The sequence below is a fragment of the Morone saxatilis genome, unplaced genomic scaffold, assembly GCF_004916995.1.
Source record: "Morone saxatilis isolate NCDOM2014 unplaced genomic scaffold, NCSU_SB_2.0 Contig1, whole genome shotgun sequence".
NCBI classification, from domain to species: domain Eukaryota; kingdom Metazoa; phylum Chordata; class Actinopteri; family Moronidae; genus Morone; species Morone saxatilis.
Window position 1 is genome coordinate 15,298,480 of NW_023339651.1, and position 20,369 is coordinate 15,318,848.

Consider the following 20,369-nt stretch of genomic DNA (forward strand, 5'->3'; position numbering starts at 1 on the left):
ACAAGTGGCAGGATTGCTTTCTAATTACCGACATCTGGTGAAAATTTCATGTCAATAGCATATTTTGAAATATATTTACTGAGAAAAATAGTGATGTGTTCAATACTTATTTTACCCGCTGTATCTACCTATTGTTAAATCTGTCTATGGACATGAGCAATAATGATGCAACATAATCTGCAAAAGTCGCAGGAGGATGAACAAAAAGGCAAAGATACTGGCGGATAGAAAGTGAAAAACAAACACCGTAATCAACTATTCAACAGTGAATATCTCATGCTGCTGTTTGAAGAACTTGAAGAACAGTTCTGTTTTAGATTTTACCTAAATGAAAAAACCCAGCAATCTCTACAGTTATACTCATAATATATTATTATTTATTAATAACGATGATGTGATGCTACAGGGGAAAAACCCGCCCTCCAAGACAAATCTGACATAATGAATCCCCACAAAAGCTAGTATGTGTGAATGCATCCATGATACATCCTGTCAGTGTCCTTGAGCAACACACTGATTGACTCGAGATAAAAGATGAATAGAATAATAATAGAATAATAGATGAAAAGTATGAAAGGCTGTCTGGTTCTTTGATTTGTGTCAAATGCAACCTACCATCTGTTTGTGTAATACTCACCTCTGCTGGTGTCTATGTTCTGTGCTGATTGTCCCATTGCTCAGTATTTCCCAACACAAGAACAGGAAGGTTTGTACATGTGAAAGAACAAAACTCCAGGTCCAAGTCCCAACTTGATTTCTATACAGGCTTACAAAATGCTAAAATTAAGTTCAGTAACACATTAGCCCACACCCTGCCTGCCTTCCTGACACATAACAAGACTCCTCAAGTTTTTCATCTATGCAGAAGATTTGTACTGTAATCTTCCCTTTTCTCAGACTCCCTCACAGCTGCCTGTAGCTGTCAGGGAAGCAACCAACGCAACAAACTCCCCCAAATCACTACGTGCACAGGACCGTCACCTCATCCCTATCCATCTCTCTCTGTGTCTGTCTTTTCCTTTCTGTCCCATCCCCCTCTTCCTCCTCTCATCCACCGCTCCATCACGCAGGAAGCCTGGTCTTCCTGAAAACAAGCATCGGAGCGTGGAAAGGGACAAGGCTGAGGGGGGCAGGTACGTGAGGGGGAGCAGAGGATGTTTTTGTCGTTCCACTGCCCCTTTGGTTGCTGCAGGCCTCACTGTCGTCCATCCTGAGGAAACCAAGTTCGCGTCACTCTGGCCAGGCCTTGGGCCCACACGTGCTGTCTGTTAGGGCAGGTATGACGCAGTTACTACAGTGCTCCAGCAGCCCCTCACACATGGGAGCAATAAAGACATATGTGGATTGAAACGGTGAAAAAAACACTGCTTTTCCAACTATAATGGAGCAGGCAGGAAGAGTTGAGACGAAATCACATGGAGTGCATTCCAGTTACACAAAAGGGGTCAAATGTGGTGTAGAGAGATATTGTGAGGAGGGTTTGTGTTTTGCCAGAACAAAAGTCTATAACTTTGCCAGCTAACCAGACTATTTCCTGTCTGTAATAGTTGCACACTTTCAAGCCACCTGCATGTGTGGGAATTCCTCAGCAGGTGGTTTTCCAGAGACTCCCATCGAATGATTTATAGCACATCAATGTACTTCTGCCACTAGTAGATGCTGGGGTGCCCAGGTGGTCATAATGTTATGCAACCCCAAACCCACAAACTCTAATTCACTGTGTGTTCTGACACCTTTCTATCAGAACTGTCCATGACCCTGCCTCCGGTTCACCGCTTTATCTTCCTTGGACCACGTTTGATAGGTACTGACCACTGCAGACCGGGAACACCACACAAGAGCTGCAGTTATGGAGATGCTCTGACCCAGTCGTCTAGCCATCAAAATGTGGCCCTTGTCAAAGTCACTCAAAAACTCAAGCTGCCCATTTTTCGTGCTTCTAACACATCAACTTTGAAGATAAAATGTTCACTTGCTGCCTAACATATCCCACCCACTGACAGGTGCCATGCTAACCAGATAATCAGTGTTATTCACTTCACCTGTCAGTGCTCCCAATGTTATGGCTGATCGGTGTATATAGCCTGCCAATTTGACCTTGCAGAACACAGGAACTGCTGGTCTACTACTGCCTTAATCAGTTAGTTTGTTTGTGTTGAGTGACTTTGGTGTTTTATTACATTAGTTTGGATCCAAACTAACAGTTGCTGTGGATCAAGGCAGTGGCAGATGAGCAACTCTGTGCAAGGTCAAATTACTGTTTTTGTCAAGGTGGCTTTGGAGAGAGTGATATAACGGCTTCAGTTTCACTTCAGAAAGGGCTGTCTGGCGGCAACATAAATAAGTGATGATAAGTGATGAATAAGTTCTAAATATAGCGTACTCTTCAACTGATGTTGATTTATTTAGGTAGGCCTTGTTAGGTAGCTAAACTATGTGTTGTTGCTAACCCAGTCCATAGCAGTACATCGCTTGGTTTCAGTCGCTATACCAGTACTCCTGTCTGCTTCTCTAAACTGGGGGCATTCTGACCGCCATCAACTGTAGGAAATACACTTACTATGGATAAGTAGCTCATACAAGCTCACTCCAAAAAAAAAAAATTGCCCCTTTAAGAATTTAGAAAGGGCTTTACACTCAGATTAAGTGAGAAATGTACATATAGCTGATGCATGCACTAAATATATTATGCACATTGTTTTTAACGTACATACACCGGCAGCGTGTGACATATCGTCATCATACTCCTATGGCATGTTAGGCATTTTTTACACAAACACTCATTTGAGAACAGAGCTCTTCATATGTTAAATGTAACAAGTTGGAACAAGGCGACTGTGAGTGGAGACAGCTCCATGGAGCGCAGCCTGAAAGTGAGGCCATAATAACAGGATGTTTACAGCCTGCGGAAACACTGCCAGGGACGACCACGCGCAGGCAGCAACTGTGGCTGGAAACACGAGCGAAGAGGAAATGCAGGCCAGCCAGGTTCCCTCCAGATGCACCAAATATAACCTCGCAGACTGTTTTGTTTACAGACAGATGCTACCTGATTGAAATTTAGTTAGGTAGTTTTAAAGGCTCTGTGACCTCTGACCCCCGGAGTAACCACTCTGGAAAATACGGTTTCTACAATGACAAGATTCTTTATCTTTCAGCCTCTCTTTCACACAGAGTTTGCTGAAGTGGTCAGCTGCAGGTGACAGCAGACAGAAGGACACTGGTGGTTTCTGACACCAGGAGGGTGAAGCCTAGTCACTGTCACCAGTAGTTTCTTTCTGCCCATCAGTGGTCACATATTGCTCCAGGCTGCAACATCCACCACAACAGGCTCCACCACCATGGCTATTACCGACTTTCTCGCTGCCTCAGACATCACTTCAGCTATCAATGCTTGTAAAGGTGAGGAATGAAGGTAGTTGAGTTTGTGATCACACTGAAAATTGCTTTTGTCACAGGATGTAAAGCCTTTGTTTTTTTTTGCATTTCACTGTAGTTGCATCAAAGTATAGGATATTATCATTTTAACCGACTGGATCTAATCAAGTTTTATCTGTGATTTTGCTTTCAGCGAAGGATTCTTTCAGCTCAAAGATGTTTTTCAAAACAGTGGGTTTATCCAAGAAAACCCCAACAGACATAGAGAGGGTCTTTAAGATTTTGGACCAGGACAAAAGCGGCTTCATAGAACAGGATGAATTACAGTTGAGTTTTATACACATATCCTATGAATTATTATATATACTTTGACATTATTATGTTTCAATATTAAATGCAGTACATTTGATGTGTTTATCCATTCAGTTCCCTGTTTGTTGTTTGTGTGTGTTCTTCTTTCTCAATGTGGTGTTTAATGCCTGCTCTTTATCAGACTGTTCCTGCAGAACTTCTCCAAAGGAGCAAGGCTTCTGACTGTAGCTGAGACCAGAGCTTTCCTGCTGGAGGGAGACTCAGATGGAGATGGGAAGATCGGCTGGGAAGGTAAGCTAGTCTGAGGGGCAACTGGTCTGTAGATGCATATTTTTAGAGAAAGGTGATTAAGATCAGGGCCCTTTTTTATTAAACTTATATGAATTACACTTAAGGATGTTCTAAAATAGAAACTTAAGAATAAAAAAGCTGTTTGTTGAATGTGAAGTAGAAAACAATAAGACATGATTATCAAACTGCCTACTACTTAAATTAACTTAAATTGGAGTACCTCTGAAGTGATCACATTATTTTTTTTCTATGCTAAGAGTAGAAATAACTAATCCGATTCAAGCATTCCCTTACATCTACATATATACATATAATAATCTATTCATAGTCGTAAAATATTTTAATATTTTTAAATCTTAAAGTTGTCAGTGGGACTAAATTTGTTACTTTTCTCTTTCACTGAAGCCCAAAATTTCACTTTTAGCAGTTTGAAAACAGAGCAGAAAGGACCAGACTTAATCAGCAAAATAGTAAAAAACTGTGATACATCCTCAAGTTAAGTAATTAGAGTTGTCCTTTAATGTAAATATGGCAGTTAATGGTGAACCAATGGCCAATAAGTCAACACTCCTCGACCCCATGGCTGTGTTTCACTGGGTTGCTAGGCAGCAGAAGTGCAGCAACCTCATACAAAGTGTCACTGCCAGAGCTACGCACTTCAGTATGTCAGGTTGTGATTGTAGGTTAATGACATATCAGGAATTCATTGTATTATTATTATTATTATTATTATTATTATTATTAATAATAATAATATAAATTATAAGCAGATGAATGTGAAAGAGCAGAATAAAAAATATCTATAAATCTGTCTTTCTGTTTTTTTTTCAGAGTTTTCTGCACTGGTCAAGTCTTCATAAATCATGTGTGATCCCTACGTGGTGGTGGTAATCTCAGGGTGGACCTCTTTTTATAATGTTTACTAGCTGCAGTAAATAACATGGATTCGTAAATGTTAAAATTAACAAAATATGTTGTAGATTTAATAGAAAGTAATGTACAGTAATAAAGTAATTAAAGATAAGCACAAATTAAATCCATCCTCTGTCCTATGTGTCTTTCCCTGCCAGAAAAGTGTAAAAAAATAAATTCTTTTCTCCATGAGATGGTCATAGTTTTTTCCAGGTTATGTCCAGAAAGACTTGTCAACAGATGAGCAGAATTCTCTCGTGTGCCTCATGTTATGATGTTATAGCGAGCACTGGGAGAGGTCCAGCCTGTGCAAGAGGCTTTGGTTTCTCCAATTAACAACATGAGCAACTTTCCACTGTGCAAATGAAGTGTTTGACATTCTGGCAAACTCAGTTTGACACCTTAGATGGGGTAATTCGGTGTAAATTATGTTTACACTTAGACAACATGTACAGAACATTTAACCCATTTTCTTTGAAATGGTCAGTTGAAAGATTATTTTAATATTCACAACCATAAAATCAAATAAACTTAGACTTTGCTCATGGTGGCTTAATATAATGTTAAACAAGCTAATCATGTTTCTCTTACCCTCTCTCTCTTACCTTGCTGTCACCTTTCCAAAAAAATGCATGACATTCAATCTGCAGTTTGCACACAGCTAATAGGCAGCATAAATCTCCAGCTGAATATGCAGTATGTCGCCATGTCCCTCTTGTGTTTCACTCAAAGACTGCATCTGACTGTGTCTTTGCCAGAGTGGATCTTCAGTCTCAGTCTGTGGACAACATTCACAAACTTACAAGTAAAAGTCCTGCATTAAAATGTTGCTGAAGTAAAAGTTATTCAGCATGACTTATTTCAGAATAATGAATTAGAAGTAAATTACAATGATTTATAAATTCATGTAATAAAACCTCACTTTAATGTTGGTAAAGGTGGAGATACTTTTGATTAGTTGTAGTAGCTTGTGAATTTCCCCCCTCTTATGCTAATCTATAATAATACATCATAACTTGTAACTTAAAAAAATAAATGTATTTGCCTCTGAACTCTAGTGGAGTGGAAGTATAAAGTAGCAGAAATTGGAAATACTCAAAACTGTACTTAAACACAGTACTTAAATTTAGTTTCTTTCCACCACTGGTCACTGGTTTCCAGAACTAGATCATAACTTTAAAAAAGCATATCTTATATTCAATGGATATGGATGGAAACTGTGATAATTACTTTTTTATATATGTCATTCAAAAGACATTCATTGTAATACTCATGTGATCTACTTAAAGTTCCCCATAAATATGTATAAAGTACAGAAGTATTGCAAAATAGTTTTTGTCATTACTATATTATTATGTTATTGAGTCTTTTTTACTGAAGCACTAACCTATGTTGATGAAGTTGGCTCAGATGGAAGTTATTTTAACTGCTTCTTTATACTTTTATTTACAGCTATTAAATAAATGTAGCAATGTATATGTGTAAGTAAAACATTTCCTTCAAACTGTGGTGGAGTGGCGTAATGTAGCATACTGAAATCAAGTAAGTACCTTGAAATTGTACTTACAGTCAGTTCATATAGGGACAAAATACCACCAACTTCCTTTTGAAGATGTCTTGTATTACACTTCCAGGGAAACAGTTTACGTTAATCTTGTTGTCAGCAAATCGCATCAGGACAGGATTCCCTGGATCAATACCAGTCACTGTGCAGCTTTTTGGCACCCTGGTCTTAAAACCACTAGAGCCCATAAATGCTTATTGGTCTGAGGGGGGTACAGGTAGGACACAGTTGGACCAGAGGCAGCTCTGGCAGACAGAGAAGTAGCTCTGTGATGGGGTGATGGGAGGACTGGGTGTCTGGCAGAGATTCAGCGGTAGCTGGTCCGAGGTGAGGAGTACTTGCAGTGACCCAGCAGAGGAACTCTGGGAGGGGATAGAGTTTCTGTGCCAGCACATTTACAGGACTTCTGTCAATGAAGCACATTTATTTGCAACTTTCTCTCAGATGGCAAGCCACAGTGCCCGAGAATATAGGTCACTTCTATGGTCACTTCTATTTCTGCTGCAGCATGATGGAACAAACTCCTGCTCTCAGGTGAAACATGGAGAAACCTAGTTCATTTGTAATCATAACTAGAGCAAAATCAATATCTGCAGCTTCCAGCTGCTTAGCATGACAGTAAAGGGTTCTCATGCAGTTGCTGATATCTTAAAATGAAGCCTTAATGAAATCTCAATGTGTTTACCAGTCCAACATGCTCACTTAAATATGGGAAATTAAGGTGTGGCTTTCTAAATAGCCCACAAATTTATCATAAATGTACATTTCAAGCATAAAGTTCAGAATATGATGGGGGATCATCCGTCACCATCTCAAATTACAGACGGTAAAAGCCTCGCTTCATGGGTTTCATCCCTGCTGTGAGATATTTGTAATTTTATACCTGATATTGAAGAAGGGCAGGAATAGTTACAGTATCTATGGCCGAGTCGTTTGAGGTGAGAGACCTCATTTGACCACAGCAAATGTTAAAGGCCAAAGATCAGTTTTACAGAGCTTTTCAGAAGATTGGAATTAAAGAAGCAGTGGAGCAAAACAAATATATATATGTACTATAAGTACCCTTTGTGGATGCTAAGACATCACACACAGAAATAAAGGAAGTGACTAATTATACAACATATTTAGGATTTATGAAGAGATTAAGAGATGCAGAACTGAAGCTGTGGTTCAAGTGAGAATAAATAATATGAATTTATGTCATTAGTAAAGGTTATATGATTAATTGTACCAACAATTTAATTGAGCTTATATTTCAATATTAACTCTATTATGATATTAGTCACAGGATCATGTCAACACTGCCACCTGATGTACAATAGGCACATAACAGTCTGTAACCGAGAGAGCAAATATGGAGTAGCTCCTCATTTCATTCCATTGTTCGGTGCAATGTGACAACTCTGTGTCATTACGCAACTGAAGTGATGATTATGATAATGGTAACGATGTTGATGATATCAGTTTTCGATGTTTCCTGAAATAGCAGCACAAATAGTTTCATCACCATAAGGAGAAATGGTCTGAATGGGTGTAAGAGGACCAAAAATATAAGCTGGCTAACGGTCCTCGGCTGCATGATGACGATGTATCAATCTCCAATCAAACCCTTCTCATCTTTGGCACTGGAGCTCATAGTGTGATCTTAAACCTTTATTATCTTGTTTCTTATGATCATATTACCCTATTCCATTTTACACCAAAATGCATTAATGCATTGAGAGAGAGCCATCCAAACTGATCCACTTACGGGGAAAAAATTAGGTGAAAATGAATCTGTGGTACATATTTGCAACATTTAAGCCAAAATATGCAGAAGAAGACACAAGAAGCCATGAATGCTATTTATTCTTTAAAATAATAAGAAAACCCCCATAGAAATGTAGCTATAGACCTATACTTTATTTTGTTTATGAGCATGCAAGAACAGAGAAATGTTAGTTATTGGACGAACACCTGTTGCAATCTGTGTTAAAATCAAAAGATAAGAAGATAACAAAGAAAGAAGTCTTTAAAAAATGTACAGCTGGCAACAATCAATCACAACAACTAGACTTTTCTGACACTGGAATGCCAGCAAAGTCATTGCAGACATTTCACGCATGCCAATTACACACAGGCTCGTTTTCGCCAAAACTGTGGCGTAGGGTAATTAATTACCATATGTGATTGTGGTGTAAAGGTACAGGGTGGCTTGTGCTATAATCACAAACAATTACAATTAAAATGTTTGTAATGGTTGTTGTTTCTTTTTTTGTTTTGTTTTATTAAAGCAGTCTCTTAGTAATACTTTAGAAGGGAGGTTTATTAGGATGCCAATGTAAACTGACATTTAAATTACAACCATCGCAATAAATATAAAATGTAAAAGTCATATTAGAAAGTTTGGGTCTGGCATAATACAAACCTTTACATCACTCATGAGAAAAGTCTTGGAAACAAAGTTTAACATTCTGATATTCTGACACAGTCTTAGGTTCATAACAACAGCATCAACAGCTTTAATAAACAAACCTGTATGATACCAGAATAAGTAGCTGTAATAACTTACACTATAGAAACCAGCCTTATAATCTACAACAAAAGTTTACCTCATTCTTTTCTCCATGGAGCTGTGCACAGTTTAACAGATCAAAACTACATGGCCACAGAGTAGGTTTCACCCAAATCAGCAGCGTATATTATTAGCCCTATGCAATATCAAGCACTTTTGCATAGGCCTACACTTAGCCTACCATTTAAGCATCTTCATTTATGTGCATATAAATAGAACAGCTCTGTCTACTGGACACATTTTTCGACCGACTGCTTTGACTGCTTTGCACACAGTGTCTATTACATAGCCTATGCATCATATTTCGGGAGAGTGAAGGTATATAAGCTAGCGAGAGTCTCTGAGGGGTTCACTGCAGTGAGCAGATTCTTCTGAGCGAATCCACTCTAGTCTTAGAGATAACCCCAAGGTGAGTTTCACTGAGGAGCTGCAGACCTTTAGGCACTACTGCCTGACTCAAAGAGGGGTTCAGGGCTTCAACTTCATGCAATGGGATATAAATCGAGGAAAGGGGCAGATTCTGAACATCAAGCTCAGAGTTTGGCTTTGGACTAACTAAGGAACCAAATGGGGGAAAAAATCTATTTGCCAACCAAACACAGCTGCAAAGGATATTTGATCTTATGCCTTGGAGGGCTTGGTTTTGGAAAAATTGGACTACCTTTTCTGATCATTTGTGCCTTGTCTTTTGGGGATGCAGAGAGGAATACTCACAGAGAGGAACTGTAAAATTTATTGAAATTTATTGCATGGCATAATAAAGGTTAGATGTAGCTATTTAACTTTGAATGCTGTATTGTAAAGTGCAGCGAGGGAACTTAACACAGTTTAGATTCAAAGTAAAACTGCTTCATCCTGTCTGATTTGCTACAGCTGAACTGGTGAACTGATGACTTGACTCTTCTCTCCTCCCTCAGTTAAAAATGGCATTCGCTGGAATTCTGAGTGAAGCTGACATCACTGCAGCCCTCGCGGCTTGCCAAGGTAAATTCCGACCACAAATATGACACAGCATGCAGTATTACAACTTAGGAGATGGAAGCTACACATGCACAGAATCACGCACTAGAAAAAGGACCTGGATTCTTTACTCTTTACTCATTTGTAGCTGAATGAGACTCAAGACAGAACCACATCACCACATTATAGTCACAGCCAGCTAGAAGGGGCCAAACCTTGCATCTTTCCTGGGACTGGTCAATAGTGCAGCAGGCATGCAGACTTTAATGTAATTTCCATATGTCTTAGCAGAAAGCATGTGTTCTACTTTGTATCAGTATACCTACTGAAGAAAAACTGCTCTGCAAATAAGGTGGAGGCAGAGATATTCAAATCTTTTTCTCAAGTAAAAGTAACAATACAACACTGTAGAAATACTACTACTTTATATACTGCTGGATACCTTAATCTATAATAATACATCACAATACATGTTGTATTAATAATCTGAATCTGAAAAGAAACTGGTAACTAAAGGGTAACCAAAGCTGTCAAATGGATGGAGTAAAAAGTACAATATTTGCCTCAGCAAAACAGTGTGTTATATATCTACAAAGTCTTATACTTCGTGTCTCTGTGTCTCCTCACAGCTGCCGACTCTTTCAAGTACAAGGATTTCTTTGCTAAGGTCGGCCTGACTGCCAAGTCCCCCGAGGACATCAAGAAGGCCTTTGCCATCATTGACCAGGACAAGAGTGGCTTCATTGAGGAGGATGAGCTGAAGTAAGCACCACCTCTCAGACTGCACCTCAAGCTTTTCTGAGTCCTTTGTAGCATAAGGATTATCTTTCTTTGGACCACAGTGAATTGTCAGAGCCCCAAAGCTTACCTGACGACTGGATGCCAGCTCTCTCCTCTGGTATAGGGTGACATAGAGCAGAGGAGAAAACAGAACAGACATAGCCACCTTAGAATTTAAATACAAGAGTTAAATACAAGGAAAATAATTTTCTGAGCTTCAAAATTGCTTATCAATAATGCAAAATACACTGTGATCTTGCAGAAGAAATATTCTAAAGGCATATTTACTGCAATGCTCAGTATTTCTCTCTGGTCCTACTCTCCAGGCTGTTCCTGCAGAACTTCTCTGCCAGTGCCAGAGCTCTGACCGATGCTGAGACCAAGGTGTTCCTCAAGGCCGGTGACTCTGATGGCGACGGAATGATCGGAGCTGATGGTGAGAAAAAAAATCTTTACTTTTACTGCATGAGGGCCCAGTTTTTGGAGGCTTCAGATAAATCTGCAGACATCTTGAAATCTCAAAAACCTTCTCCCTCTTTGTCTCCCTGCAGAGTTTGCTGCCTTGGTCAAGGGTTAAATGAATAAGCTGACCAACATCTTACTTCACTACTCTAAAGGAACAACTTGAGCCAAGACATACTCCTCCTCTCTTCTCCTCTTCCCTCTCACTCTCTCTCTCTTTAACTTCCCCTACCACTTTTATACACCTTTCACCCCCTCCTCCCTCCCCTCCTGACCCCCACTGCACACAAACTGCTACCCCCCCTCCTCTCACTCTCTCTCTCTCTCTGACCGTGCTCACCCCTTTGCTGTCCACAATGAATGTACCTGACTAAGTGTATAGCGTGGTTGACTTGTGTCTTTCTCTCTCTCTCTCACTTCTGTCGTCGTTTTACTATGTGAGTTTTGCTTACCGTGAGATCAAATGATGCACTTTTATGGGAAACGGACGGACGATGAGAAAACAATAAAGGTTCTTTTTCAATAACAGAAGTCTGACCCTGGTCTTCAGTATGACTGTAAAAGAGCTGAAAGAAAGTCATAAAGGATAGTTTTGACAGTTAAAGGTAACATACCAACAGTCTAGGAATTGGTCTTAACTATTAGTTTTTACACTAAACAAGATTATTTACATGATTGGTCTGGGATAGGAAACACATTTTACATAAATCTGACTAGTTTATTAGATAAATCCACAAAATTATCACATTAGAGCAAGTGATTTAACTGTGTCTTTTAAGGAAACTTAAAATGCAAATCCTTTCACCTAAAGCTTGATCATGTAAAGTGACAGTGATACTAAATGCAAAACATTCAGCTAAAATCTCATGTAACAGCAGCACATGTGAGGAAGAGTCATAAAGTCAGCAAAATGACTCAGTAATGTAGTAATACAGCAATAGATACCTGATGTATAGCTCAGCCATTCTCAACCAGTGGGCTGCCATCTGGTGGGCCCTGGAGGCAGTTGTACTGTCAAATGGTTAGATTCAATTCATAAAACTAGTTATTTTTATATCTAAATGTGCTCAAGAAATAATAATAATAATAATTAATAAAACATGTCAAATTAAAATGCATAATTTCAATGAAAACTTGAAAATCACCATTCATGACACATCATCCAGTATCAGGATGATGGTGGACATGAGTGTCTGTGACTGTGCCAAATGTCATGGCAATCAATAACAGTTGTCCAGACATTTCATTTGAAACCACATGCTTATCTCAAAGTCCGAGGATCACCAAAGTCAGTAGGATTCACCCTCTGGGAACGATGAATGTCTGTAAACAAATTTGAGCCAATCCATTGCTCAGATGTTCAAATGACTCTGACTTGCTGATGGTGCTACAGGTCAGGGGCTCACCAAAGTTTTTACATGTAATCCTTAAGGGGACAGAAATCTCATAACAATCTGTCCAAAAGTTGTTCAGAGATTTAAGTCTGGTCCAAGGTGGTGGAGCGACAGATCAACAGTGCCATCCCAGACGTGCCACTATGGCTACAAATACACAACTTAAACAAGTAAACCCCCAAATTCATTGTAATTACAATATGTTAAGGACATTTCTTCTCATTAAATTGCTTAAAGACAAACATGTTTATCTATTGACTGATCTAGTCATTACCATATAGCCTATGTGTAATCAGGAGTATATTCTGTCCCTCTTATGACGAGAGACCTTTCCTTTCATCATCAGTGTGACCTTTCATTGAGATCTAAAAAGTAGATGTTTCTCAGATTAGTTTACAACTACTACGACTTTTTTTTTTTTACTTTTCTCTGAGAAATTCAGCATGAGTGAAGTAACTTATAATAATATAAAGATGGGACAGGACAGCGAAATAAGAACAGACAAGAGGAAAATGAGAAAGGCGTGAATAATTACCTTGGTCTAGAACTAAAACCCTGGCTATGTAAAAATTCACAGGACAAGTTTCCATAGAGATTTAGTAGACTCTCAAACAGACCATCCTTCTCATTACACAACACTTGTGTGTGTTAATTGTGCAGCTGCTTTGATCTTTCACGTCATGTTGCTATGGGAGGGCAGGAGAGGACAGGACAGAGTGTTCTTGAGACTGACAGGCCTCTCATCTCCCAGCAGCCTCTGCTCTCAAGCTCCCTGTCCTGACAAACTGTTGTGGTGGCCTGCAAGCTGTTAAATCGAGATGCTTTACTTTTGCCTGTGTTTTTATTTCATTTAAATAGGGTTAGGTTAGGGATTTATTGTCTGTGCAAGTAGGTAAGAGCCAGAGGTTTGCCTAGTTTCTTCCACAAGGCACCAGCAAGACTGTGCTTCCTGTGCTCCTTCTTGCGTTGCCTGTGTCTGTCTTATGCTAGAAGCAATGCAACTATAGTTAGACTAATAATGTGACTTGACTGATATTGTTCTTTTATTAAATAAAAGCACCGCACTGCAGTGGCCAAATTTTTTTTCTGTTTTGGCCCAAACCATGTATGTTTTATGTTAACTCTCCAAAGGTTTTAGTAAGTTTGATTTCTTTCCTTCTAGAAAGTCTGTAGTTTATGTCAATGCAGTATCAATGTACTGGTAGCAACTTAATGAATAGATATGCAATCCATTTCACTGAACATTATAACACATCCTTAAAAAGTTCCAGCAGGGAGAGTTTTTAGGATTATTATATAGTATCACACAATTATGGTGTAACCATGAGAAATAATAATAATAACAAAGAAAACAAATAGTTCACTGTGAGGGTTTATTTATTTAAAGCAAGCTGAAGTCGATTTTAGTACAACAACTGTCTACGCCCAAGGAAACTAACAGCATACTTTGGAAAATGGTCTGCAAATATGGAAAATATGTGTAACAAAACATGCCCGCCCCAAACATCTAAGTGTTTTAGTAATAACTGATACAGACCTACAAAACCCATGTTTTGCAATGATGCATTTTTCAGTCAAAGATCCCAGAGTTTAAAATATGTACAGTGGGTTACCAAGCGTGAAAGAGCTGCTAATATGGAAATGATTGTGTTAGTCTGGAGATTTCTGCAGAGGTTAAAGAAAAGAAACTGAGGGAAAATACTTTTCCTTTTGTTTCTGGCTTTAAAAAGGTCAAAGTTAATTTGATCAGTGGTTTTAAAATGTCATGGAACTCACATTGGTTGAACCCAAACATTAGAGGTACAGGTCTTGAATTACCATTTATGGCAACATAGAGATGACTTTTGTCTTTTGACATTTTGGGCAATTACACTCACTTTCATTCAGTTTCTTTCTTTTACTCACTCACCCCTTCCTGCGTGCCCTCCTTACCCATTTCTGTCTCTCGGTACAGGTGACAGGACATCCAGATGGATGTCCAGCTGGTTGCAGACAAAATAAATGGCCCCACAACGCAGAGGGGGGCCCTGCGTCAGTTCTCATTGCAATCCTTCAACCTCTCTACTCATCATGGTCTCCCACACATCTACAAATTTCCCTTTGTCAGCGTGCGGCCTACATTGCGTCAGACAGAACAGGTCATGGGAATCCTAAAATGTTTTATCACAACAACACCAGCCATTAGACACAGTGGGATGTTTTTTGTAGAAATCACTGCTACTCCCATTTCTCAGTCTCCATCCAAGAGTGGCAGTATTATGACAGTGTACTCGGAATTAACACGAGGATTATGGATTTAACAGCAGTGTTGTCACAGACTGTGTAAAAGTTTGTTGCACAGATTTTGGATTTAGTCCATCAGGGAAATGGTATTATTTTATTAAAAAAAGATTCTAAATTTGTTTGTTATCTTTGTTTTAAGGTCCATGCAAAGTCTACTCAGGTTTACACAGTTTGGAACAAAGCTATCTGACTGACTTTATGCAAATATTAACGATAATCAATTATTCATAAGTAGTCATATATTGTAAATTGTGGTGCGTTTTCTCCTTTATATTATGTATTTACGTTATTTTCTCTATTCATAATAAGTTAACAAAAACTACAAGACCCAGTTTTTTTTGGTTTTCGTCAAGTTTGCCAGAGAAAACCAGACCACCTAAACCTTTTGCTTTCAGAATAAACCATCTAAATTAACTTTTCAAAAGAAGTCAGAATCAGTCAGAAATACTTTATTGATTCCCGGGGGGAAATTTGTTTGTTACAGTTGTTCTACTCACACATGTTAAAGAATATAAATAATATTTATATTACAATATCTAACACAATATACAGAATAGAAATGTATGTAAAGGTATATGCATAGAAGTAAAAGTAAAAATAAAAATGGAATTAGAAATGGAGCCTTAGAGATATAATAAGATAATAAGAGCCTATATAGAGTAAGTAAATGTAAACATATTCCACAGTATGTGCTGACAGAAATGAAATAGTAATGAATTTAAGATTGTGGTGTTGTAGAAGTTATAGATAATTACGAGGAAGAATTGAATAATTAGAAGAATAGCATAATAAAGTGTGTTGCACATTGACTCAGGTATTACACATTAATCAATTTATTGCACATTAACAGCACCAGTTTAATGACTAATGAGAGTTTTGACACTCTGAGGGAGGAGGTGTACATTTTGATGGCCACAGGCAGGAATGACTTCCTGTGCCGCTCTGTGGTGCATCTCTGAGTCTTGCACTGAAAGAACTCCTGTGTTTGACCAGTTCATTGTGGAGGGGGTGGGTGACATTGTCCAAGATGGCATGACGCTTGGACAAATCCGGTTGTTAAGCAATCCTTCTGAAATATATATTTAACTTGGGTACTTTGTAGAAATAGGACTGAATGCTACTTTTTGATTTGCAGAAACTTTTTTTTTATCAGACAACTGATGACTGATATTATGGTCTACATTTGAACCAGTAATTAGGCTAAATTACTGCAAATAGTATGAAACTGAAATTAGTTACTTGTAGCAGTAGATGTGCAAAGGACAGGTCAACCAAGAAGCATAATTAAATCATTTTCTGAAACAATAATAAGTTCCATACTTAATGGGGGTTAGGTTTTCTACAGAAACAGCCCACATAACAAAGGTACAGCCTGTTTAAATATCTATACATTCATGTATTTACACAATTGATGTTGAGGCTTGGCAGCAATGAGCACACATAGCTTTTATTTTGAAAGTACCTCTCGGATGTACTACGTCTCATTCCTGCAGCTTCACGCCGCTGATCTCTGAGTTTGTGAGTTTGTGCGGCCGTGGGGCGGAGCTGCTCGGTTGGTAACGGAGAGACAAAGCCGAGGCAACAGCGGACACGGACGGACGCCCTCGCTCGTCTTCACTTCGCGTCTAACGGCTGTTTCCAAATGGCAACGACAGCGGACGACCTGCGGGAACCGGCGGACGTCGCTGCGCTGTCGCCGCACCACGGCTGCCGCCACCACAACAGCAACAACAACAACAACAATAACAACAACAACAAAGACAGCGAGGCGGGCGAGAGCGCGACCTCCGCCACCGCCAGCGCGACGGAGCCCGGCGGGACGGCGTCGCAGAGCATCGGTAACGGCTCAGTCATCAACCCGACCGGCGGGAATAACGGGAAGTGGGTCCGGCTGAACGTCGGCGGCACGGTGTTCCTCACGACGCGGCAGACCCTCCTCAAGGAGCAAACTTCGTTCCTGTACCGGCTGTGCCAACAGCAAGACCTGCACTCAGACACGGTGAGCCCGGTTCCCCGGTGAACCAAAAATAACGATTAACGTGACTTCGTTGTAACGTAAAGGCTTGGTATTATTATTATATGTGTATGTGGCACTCAGCTAGCAGGAGTCAGCCAAGTTAACGCTGACCTTCTTCAACACGGTTGACTTTGGAAACGTGTTTCTAAGTTAAAGTTTTGTTATGACATTTATTATTTTATCTTAATTAGCCTAATATTCCTCTCACACACACACACACACACACACACACACACAGCGGTATTAAAGAGTAACTGTAACGTGTTACCCTCTTTGGTTTTATGTGGGGACAAAGCTGGTGAAAACCCCCCGATAACATTTTATAACATTCCTGTAGTGACTCATGTTGCCCTCAGTAGTGAGTGTACATTGGTGTGTCTTTCACCCCGTGATAACGTGTTACACCCTGACAGGTGGGTAAGGTTTACCAGGTGGGTTAAAGCAGGAGACTTTGGTCTTTTATCTCTTTATTCTGACAGACACAGCGGAGGTATGAAAGCTGTATTTACTCCAACCTGACTACAGGGTTTGGCTAAAATATGTGTGCGGGTCTTGACTTGAAGTAAAGCCTGCTGTTGGCCTTGTTGGTAGAAAAATCAGTAATATACCAAATAGAGACTGAATTGTGAGATAATAATTGCTGAATTGTGCACTATTTCTGTCTCCTGAGGTATCACAGTAGCCTTTAATGGACCTATATATAACTATATAACTGTGTTTTGTGTGTGCAGTTCCCAGAACCTATAACTACAACTCTCTTCTGGTCCTGAAATCTTGTCTAATTACCAGCTGGTGTACTGTATATGAGCAGTATAGCAGTGTATGTGTGCCTCAGCATCGTTTTGTGGTGTGAATGTAGCTTGGGTCAGATGGATGAACACGTGCCTCCTCTTCTGCAGGGAGCTGCACAGTCAGTATCTGTACAGCTGGCATCTTATGGAGAGAGAGAGAGAGAGAGGTGTATTGTGTGTCTTCCAGTCACATGTAGACTGAACACACTGTCAGGGCTGGCAAGTCTCATGAATGATGCAGATTTCTATTATCTTGCGGCCTTTGCTGTGCGTGTGTGTGTGACAGAGAGAGAAGGTGTAGGTCTTCCTCTCAGCCTGGAGTCTAGTTTGAGAAGCTGTAAGAAAACAATAAACATTATACAGCAGTATTCATAGCTGACAATGGCAAAAATATACTCGTCAAATGTAAATATTCTGTCTTTCTCCCACTTTTATAATAGTAAACTGAACATTGGACATCTGAAATATTGCATATGACACCCTCTGTCCTTAGACCTTGACTCGGATAAAGAAAAAACTCCCAGAAAAAACTTAAACAAGGAAAAAATGGCAGAAACAACAGAGCAAGAGAGGAGGGGATCCCTCTTTTGAAAACCAATTCAAGAACATATGGATATAACAGATTGTCTTTTCACTTTAAATGGAATATATAAAGTTAAAGATTAAAAGAAAATGTGTCACATTTCCGCAAAAATCCTATAAAAATCCATTAGTGCTGTAAAACACTGCGGTTGATTTACAGCATCGCCCATAATGGTCTGAATACTGCTGAACCACAGTAGATAACCACACTGCTGGAAGAATATCTGACAGTGAAAACATGTATATAATCTCAAAATATACATTGTCTTCTCGCCAAAAGCCTTATCAGCCCGTGTTAACCGTCCACACCGCGTGGTTTAGTTGTGTTGTCCAGCGGAGGGGCTCAAACATCGTCACATGTCTGTGGCTCGCAGCAGAGCAGGTCTTCCTCCAGCTCAAATGACTAAGCCAAAAAAAACAACCACCAAAATTGGAGTTGGGAGGTTTTTACCCAGCAGCAGTGAGGACTGTTCCCCTGCTGCACCACTCGGCTCTGTGGAAACAATATTCCCATGTGACCTTCAGCCGCGACCCGTCTAGAGCTCCCTCTGCGCTGCCTTAAGACACACAGTCCCACACCAAACCTCTCACACAGGCACAAACACACACCTGCATCTCTTTCCTTCCCTCAGCGCCGCTCTTTCGCCGTCGTCGGCCCGTCCTCTCTCGTCTGCGTCTTTTACTTCGGCTCCTTATCGCTAACTGTTGAATCTGGAGAGACGTAGTGCTGAGCTGTAGGCGAGTCTCTGAGTCCTGCGAGGTGTGACCTATGAACATGATGCTCGGGGAGCGTCAGAGCTGCTTTTCGTCAGGCATCTAACACGGCCACCTGTGTCAGTCTTTAGTGTATATACATTAATGGATGCAACACGAGAAAAAGACTTGATAAGTATAGATTTGATGCCAGATTACCAGAGAGAGACATGCTTCAGTTTTTTTATAAGGGGTTTGTTGAGTTGGTAGTAAAGGTATGTACCTTCGCATTACACGCAGAGATTCAGATTTTTAAGTCGACAATGAAACACCATTTTACGGAGCAACAATATATTTGCAGCTCAGGTCGTCAGATACATGCAGAGCTGCAGTCCAGTAGCCAAAGGAAAATGTAGTTTGGTTCGATAGTCGCATGCTTCTAATTAATTCTGTTGTAAGAGTAATTACAGTAGAAATGTGAAATCACAAGGAAAATGTTTTTAAAATGAGCTTTTATTCAGCGGTTGTTTCCCTCAGAAGCTTCACGGTGAATGCAAACCATGTTTCTTTGAATCAGTAACACCCACTGAGTTTAGCAGCTGGGAATGCACACAAGCATGAACGATACAACAGACTGGATGCACAGTTAACCGGGGGGGAAAATCTCATTCATTAAATTATCATTTTCCAAGTTAATTCAGTTTATTCCTCTCAGCTTGTCAAACTAGCAAAGATGTATAATAATAATAATACATTTTATTTAAAAAGCGCTTTTCTGAATACTCAAAGACACTGTACAATATAATAAAAGAAGAATACAAGAACATCAATAGGTAAAAGACAATTATGAAACAGTACATTACATACGTTAAAAAACACGTTAGACTCTTTAAAAAGGTGTGTTTTTGTCAGTGATTTGAATGGCGGAGGGTCGGTGCAGTCACGGATGGGTTTGGGGAGAGAGTTCCAGAGGGAGGGGCACCATGAACGCTACAAGTACAAGCTACGTTGAGCATATCGTAACATCAGCTGACTACAAATCATCAGACCCCTGCAGATAGCCCTGTAACGGTACCTACATAACGGTAATGGTGCGAGTATTGGCAGGTCACTCTGCAGATGATATTGCACAGTTTTTCTGCTATCTATACACCACGGGGGTTTCAACACAAGTAGTGTTCAGAGTGTTTTTGAGAATTGATACGATATCACAAAACAAAATACCGCGATACTGGAAAGTGTGTCGATATTTTCTTACGGAATAAATCCACTGAACCCAATGCAATAATGCCGGCTCCTCAATCAGTTGAGCCAGCTAAAATGTTTTTCCCAGGCAGACTACCAGGCGAAAGCAGCCTCTGCTCGGGTTGTTAGTACACAGGAGAAGCAGTTCAGC

At 39.8% G+C, this 20,369-nt stretch overlaps 3 protein-coding genes and 1 long non-coding RNA gene across 12 annotated transcripts in view; 3 read left to right on the forward strand and 1 right to left on the reverse strand.

The window, feature by feature from the left end:
* The first annotated feature begins 2,845 nt into the window (after window positions 1–2,845).
* On the forward strand, window positions 2,846–5,085 carry LOC118326829 (parvalbumin, thymic-like). 2 transcript variants are annotated; one of them, XM_035659952.1, is made up of 5 exons: window positions 2,846–2,988; window positions 3,159–3,402; window positions 3,572–3,704; window positions 3,872–3,981; window positions 4,813–5,085. In XM_035659952.1, exons 2-5 carry the CDS (start codon window positions 3,342–3,344, stop codon window positions 4,839–4,841), a joined length of 333 nt encoding a protein of 110 aa, XP_035515845.1. In that variant the 5' UTR covers window positions 2,846–2,988; window positions 3,159–3,341; the 3' UTR covers window positions 4,842–5,085. The 2 variants fall into 2 exon arrangements, with proteins under 2 accessions (XP_035515845.1, XP_035515834.1); XM_035659941.1 differs by lacking the exon at window positions 2,846–2,988 and having other exon boundaries at window positions 3,020–3,402.
* A 4,238-nt stretch (window positions 5,086–9,323) lies between these two features.
* Window positions 9,324–11,741, forward strand: LOC118326845 (parvalbumin alpha-like). 2 transcript variants are annotated; one of them, XM_035659977.1, is made up of 5 exons: window positions 9,324–9,420; window positions 9,929–9,995; window positions 10,601–10,733; window positions 11,078–11,187; window positions 11,303–11,741. In XM_035659977.1, exons 2-5 carry the CDS (start codon window positions 9,935–9,937, stop codon window positions 11,326–11,328), a joined length of 330 nt encoding a protein of 109 aa, XP_035515870.1. In that variant the 5' UTR covers window positions 9,324–9,420; window positions 9,929–9,934; the 3' UTR covers window positions 11,329–11,741. The 2 variants fall into 2 exon arrangements, with proteins under 2 accessions (XP_035515870.1, XP_035515878.1); XM_035659985.1 differs by lacking the exon at window positions 9,324–9,420 and having other exon boundaries at window positions 9,908–9,995.
* LOC118326875 lies at window positions 10,606–11,186 on the reverse strand. The gene is made up of 2 exons (XR_004796661.1): window positions 11,040–11,186; window positions 10,606–10,866 (listed from the first exon to the last, which is right to left on the reverse strand). It is a non-coding gene; the product is annotated as an uncharacterized LOC118326875 (long non-coding RNA).
* Window positions 11,742–16,408: 4,667 nt separating the features above from the next.
* kctd17 (potassium channel tetramerization domain containing 17) overlaps window positions 16,409–20,369 on the forward strand; it is a 19,159-nt gene continuing 15,198 nt past the window's right edge. For 4 of the 7 annotated variants that reach the window (XR_004796650.1, XR_004796651.1, XM_035659682.1 and 1 more), the window contains exon 1: window positions 16,410–16,889. Coding sequence is in view for 5 of the 7 variants with exons in the window: in XM_035659682.1 (XP_035515575.1) it covers window positions 16,533–16,889 (357 nt within the window). In the remaining 2 variants the exon portion in view is untranslated. Of the gene's footprint in view, window positions 16,890–20,369 lie in introns of all 7 variants that reach the window. The other 3 variants (XM_035659660.1, XM_035659674.1, XM_035659667.1) reach the window with 3 other exon arrangements.

Excerpts from the sequence above, each read along its gene's own strand:
- LOC118326829 (XM_035659952.1), top strand. The coding sequence starts at position 3,342 with ATGGCTATTACCGACTTTCTCGCTGCCTCAGACATCACTTCAGCTATC. Across the intron at positions 3,403-3,571 it reads AGCTATCAATGCTTGTAAAG|CGAAGGATTCTTTCAGCTCA; the intron begins GTGAGGAATGAA and ends TTTTGCTTTCAG. Across the intron at positions 3,982-4,812 it reads TGGGAAGATCGGCTGGGAAG|AGTTTTCTGCACTGGTCAAG; the intron begins GTAAGCTAGTCT and ends TTTTTTTTTCAG.
- LOC118326845 (XM_035659977.1), top strand. The coding sequence starts at position 9,935 with ATGGCATTCGCTGGAATTCTGAGTGAAGCTGACATCACTGCAGCCCTC. Across the intron at positions 9,996-10,600 it reads AGCCCTCGCGGCTTGCCAAG|CTGCCGACTCTTTCAAGTAC; the intron begins GTAAATTCCGAC and ends GTCTCCTCACAG. Across the intron at positions 10,734-11,077 it reads ATTGAGGAGGATGAGCTGAA|GCTGTTCCTGCAGAACTTCT; the intron begins GTAAGCACCACC and ends CCTACTCTCCAG.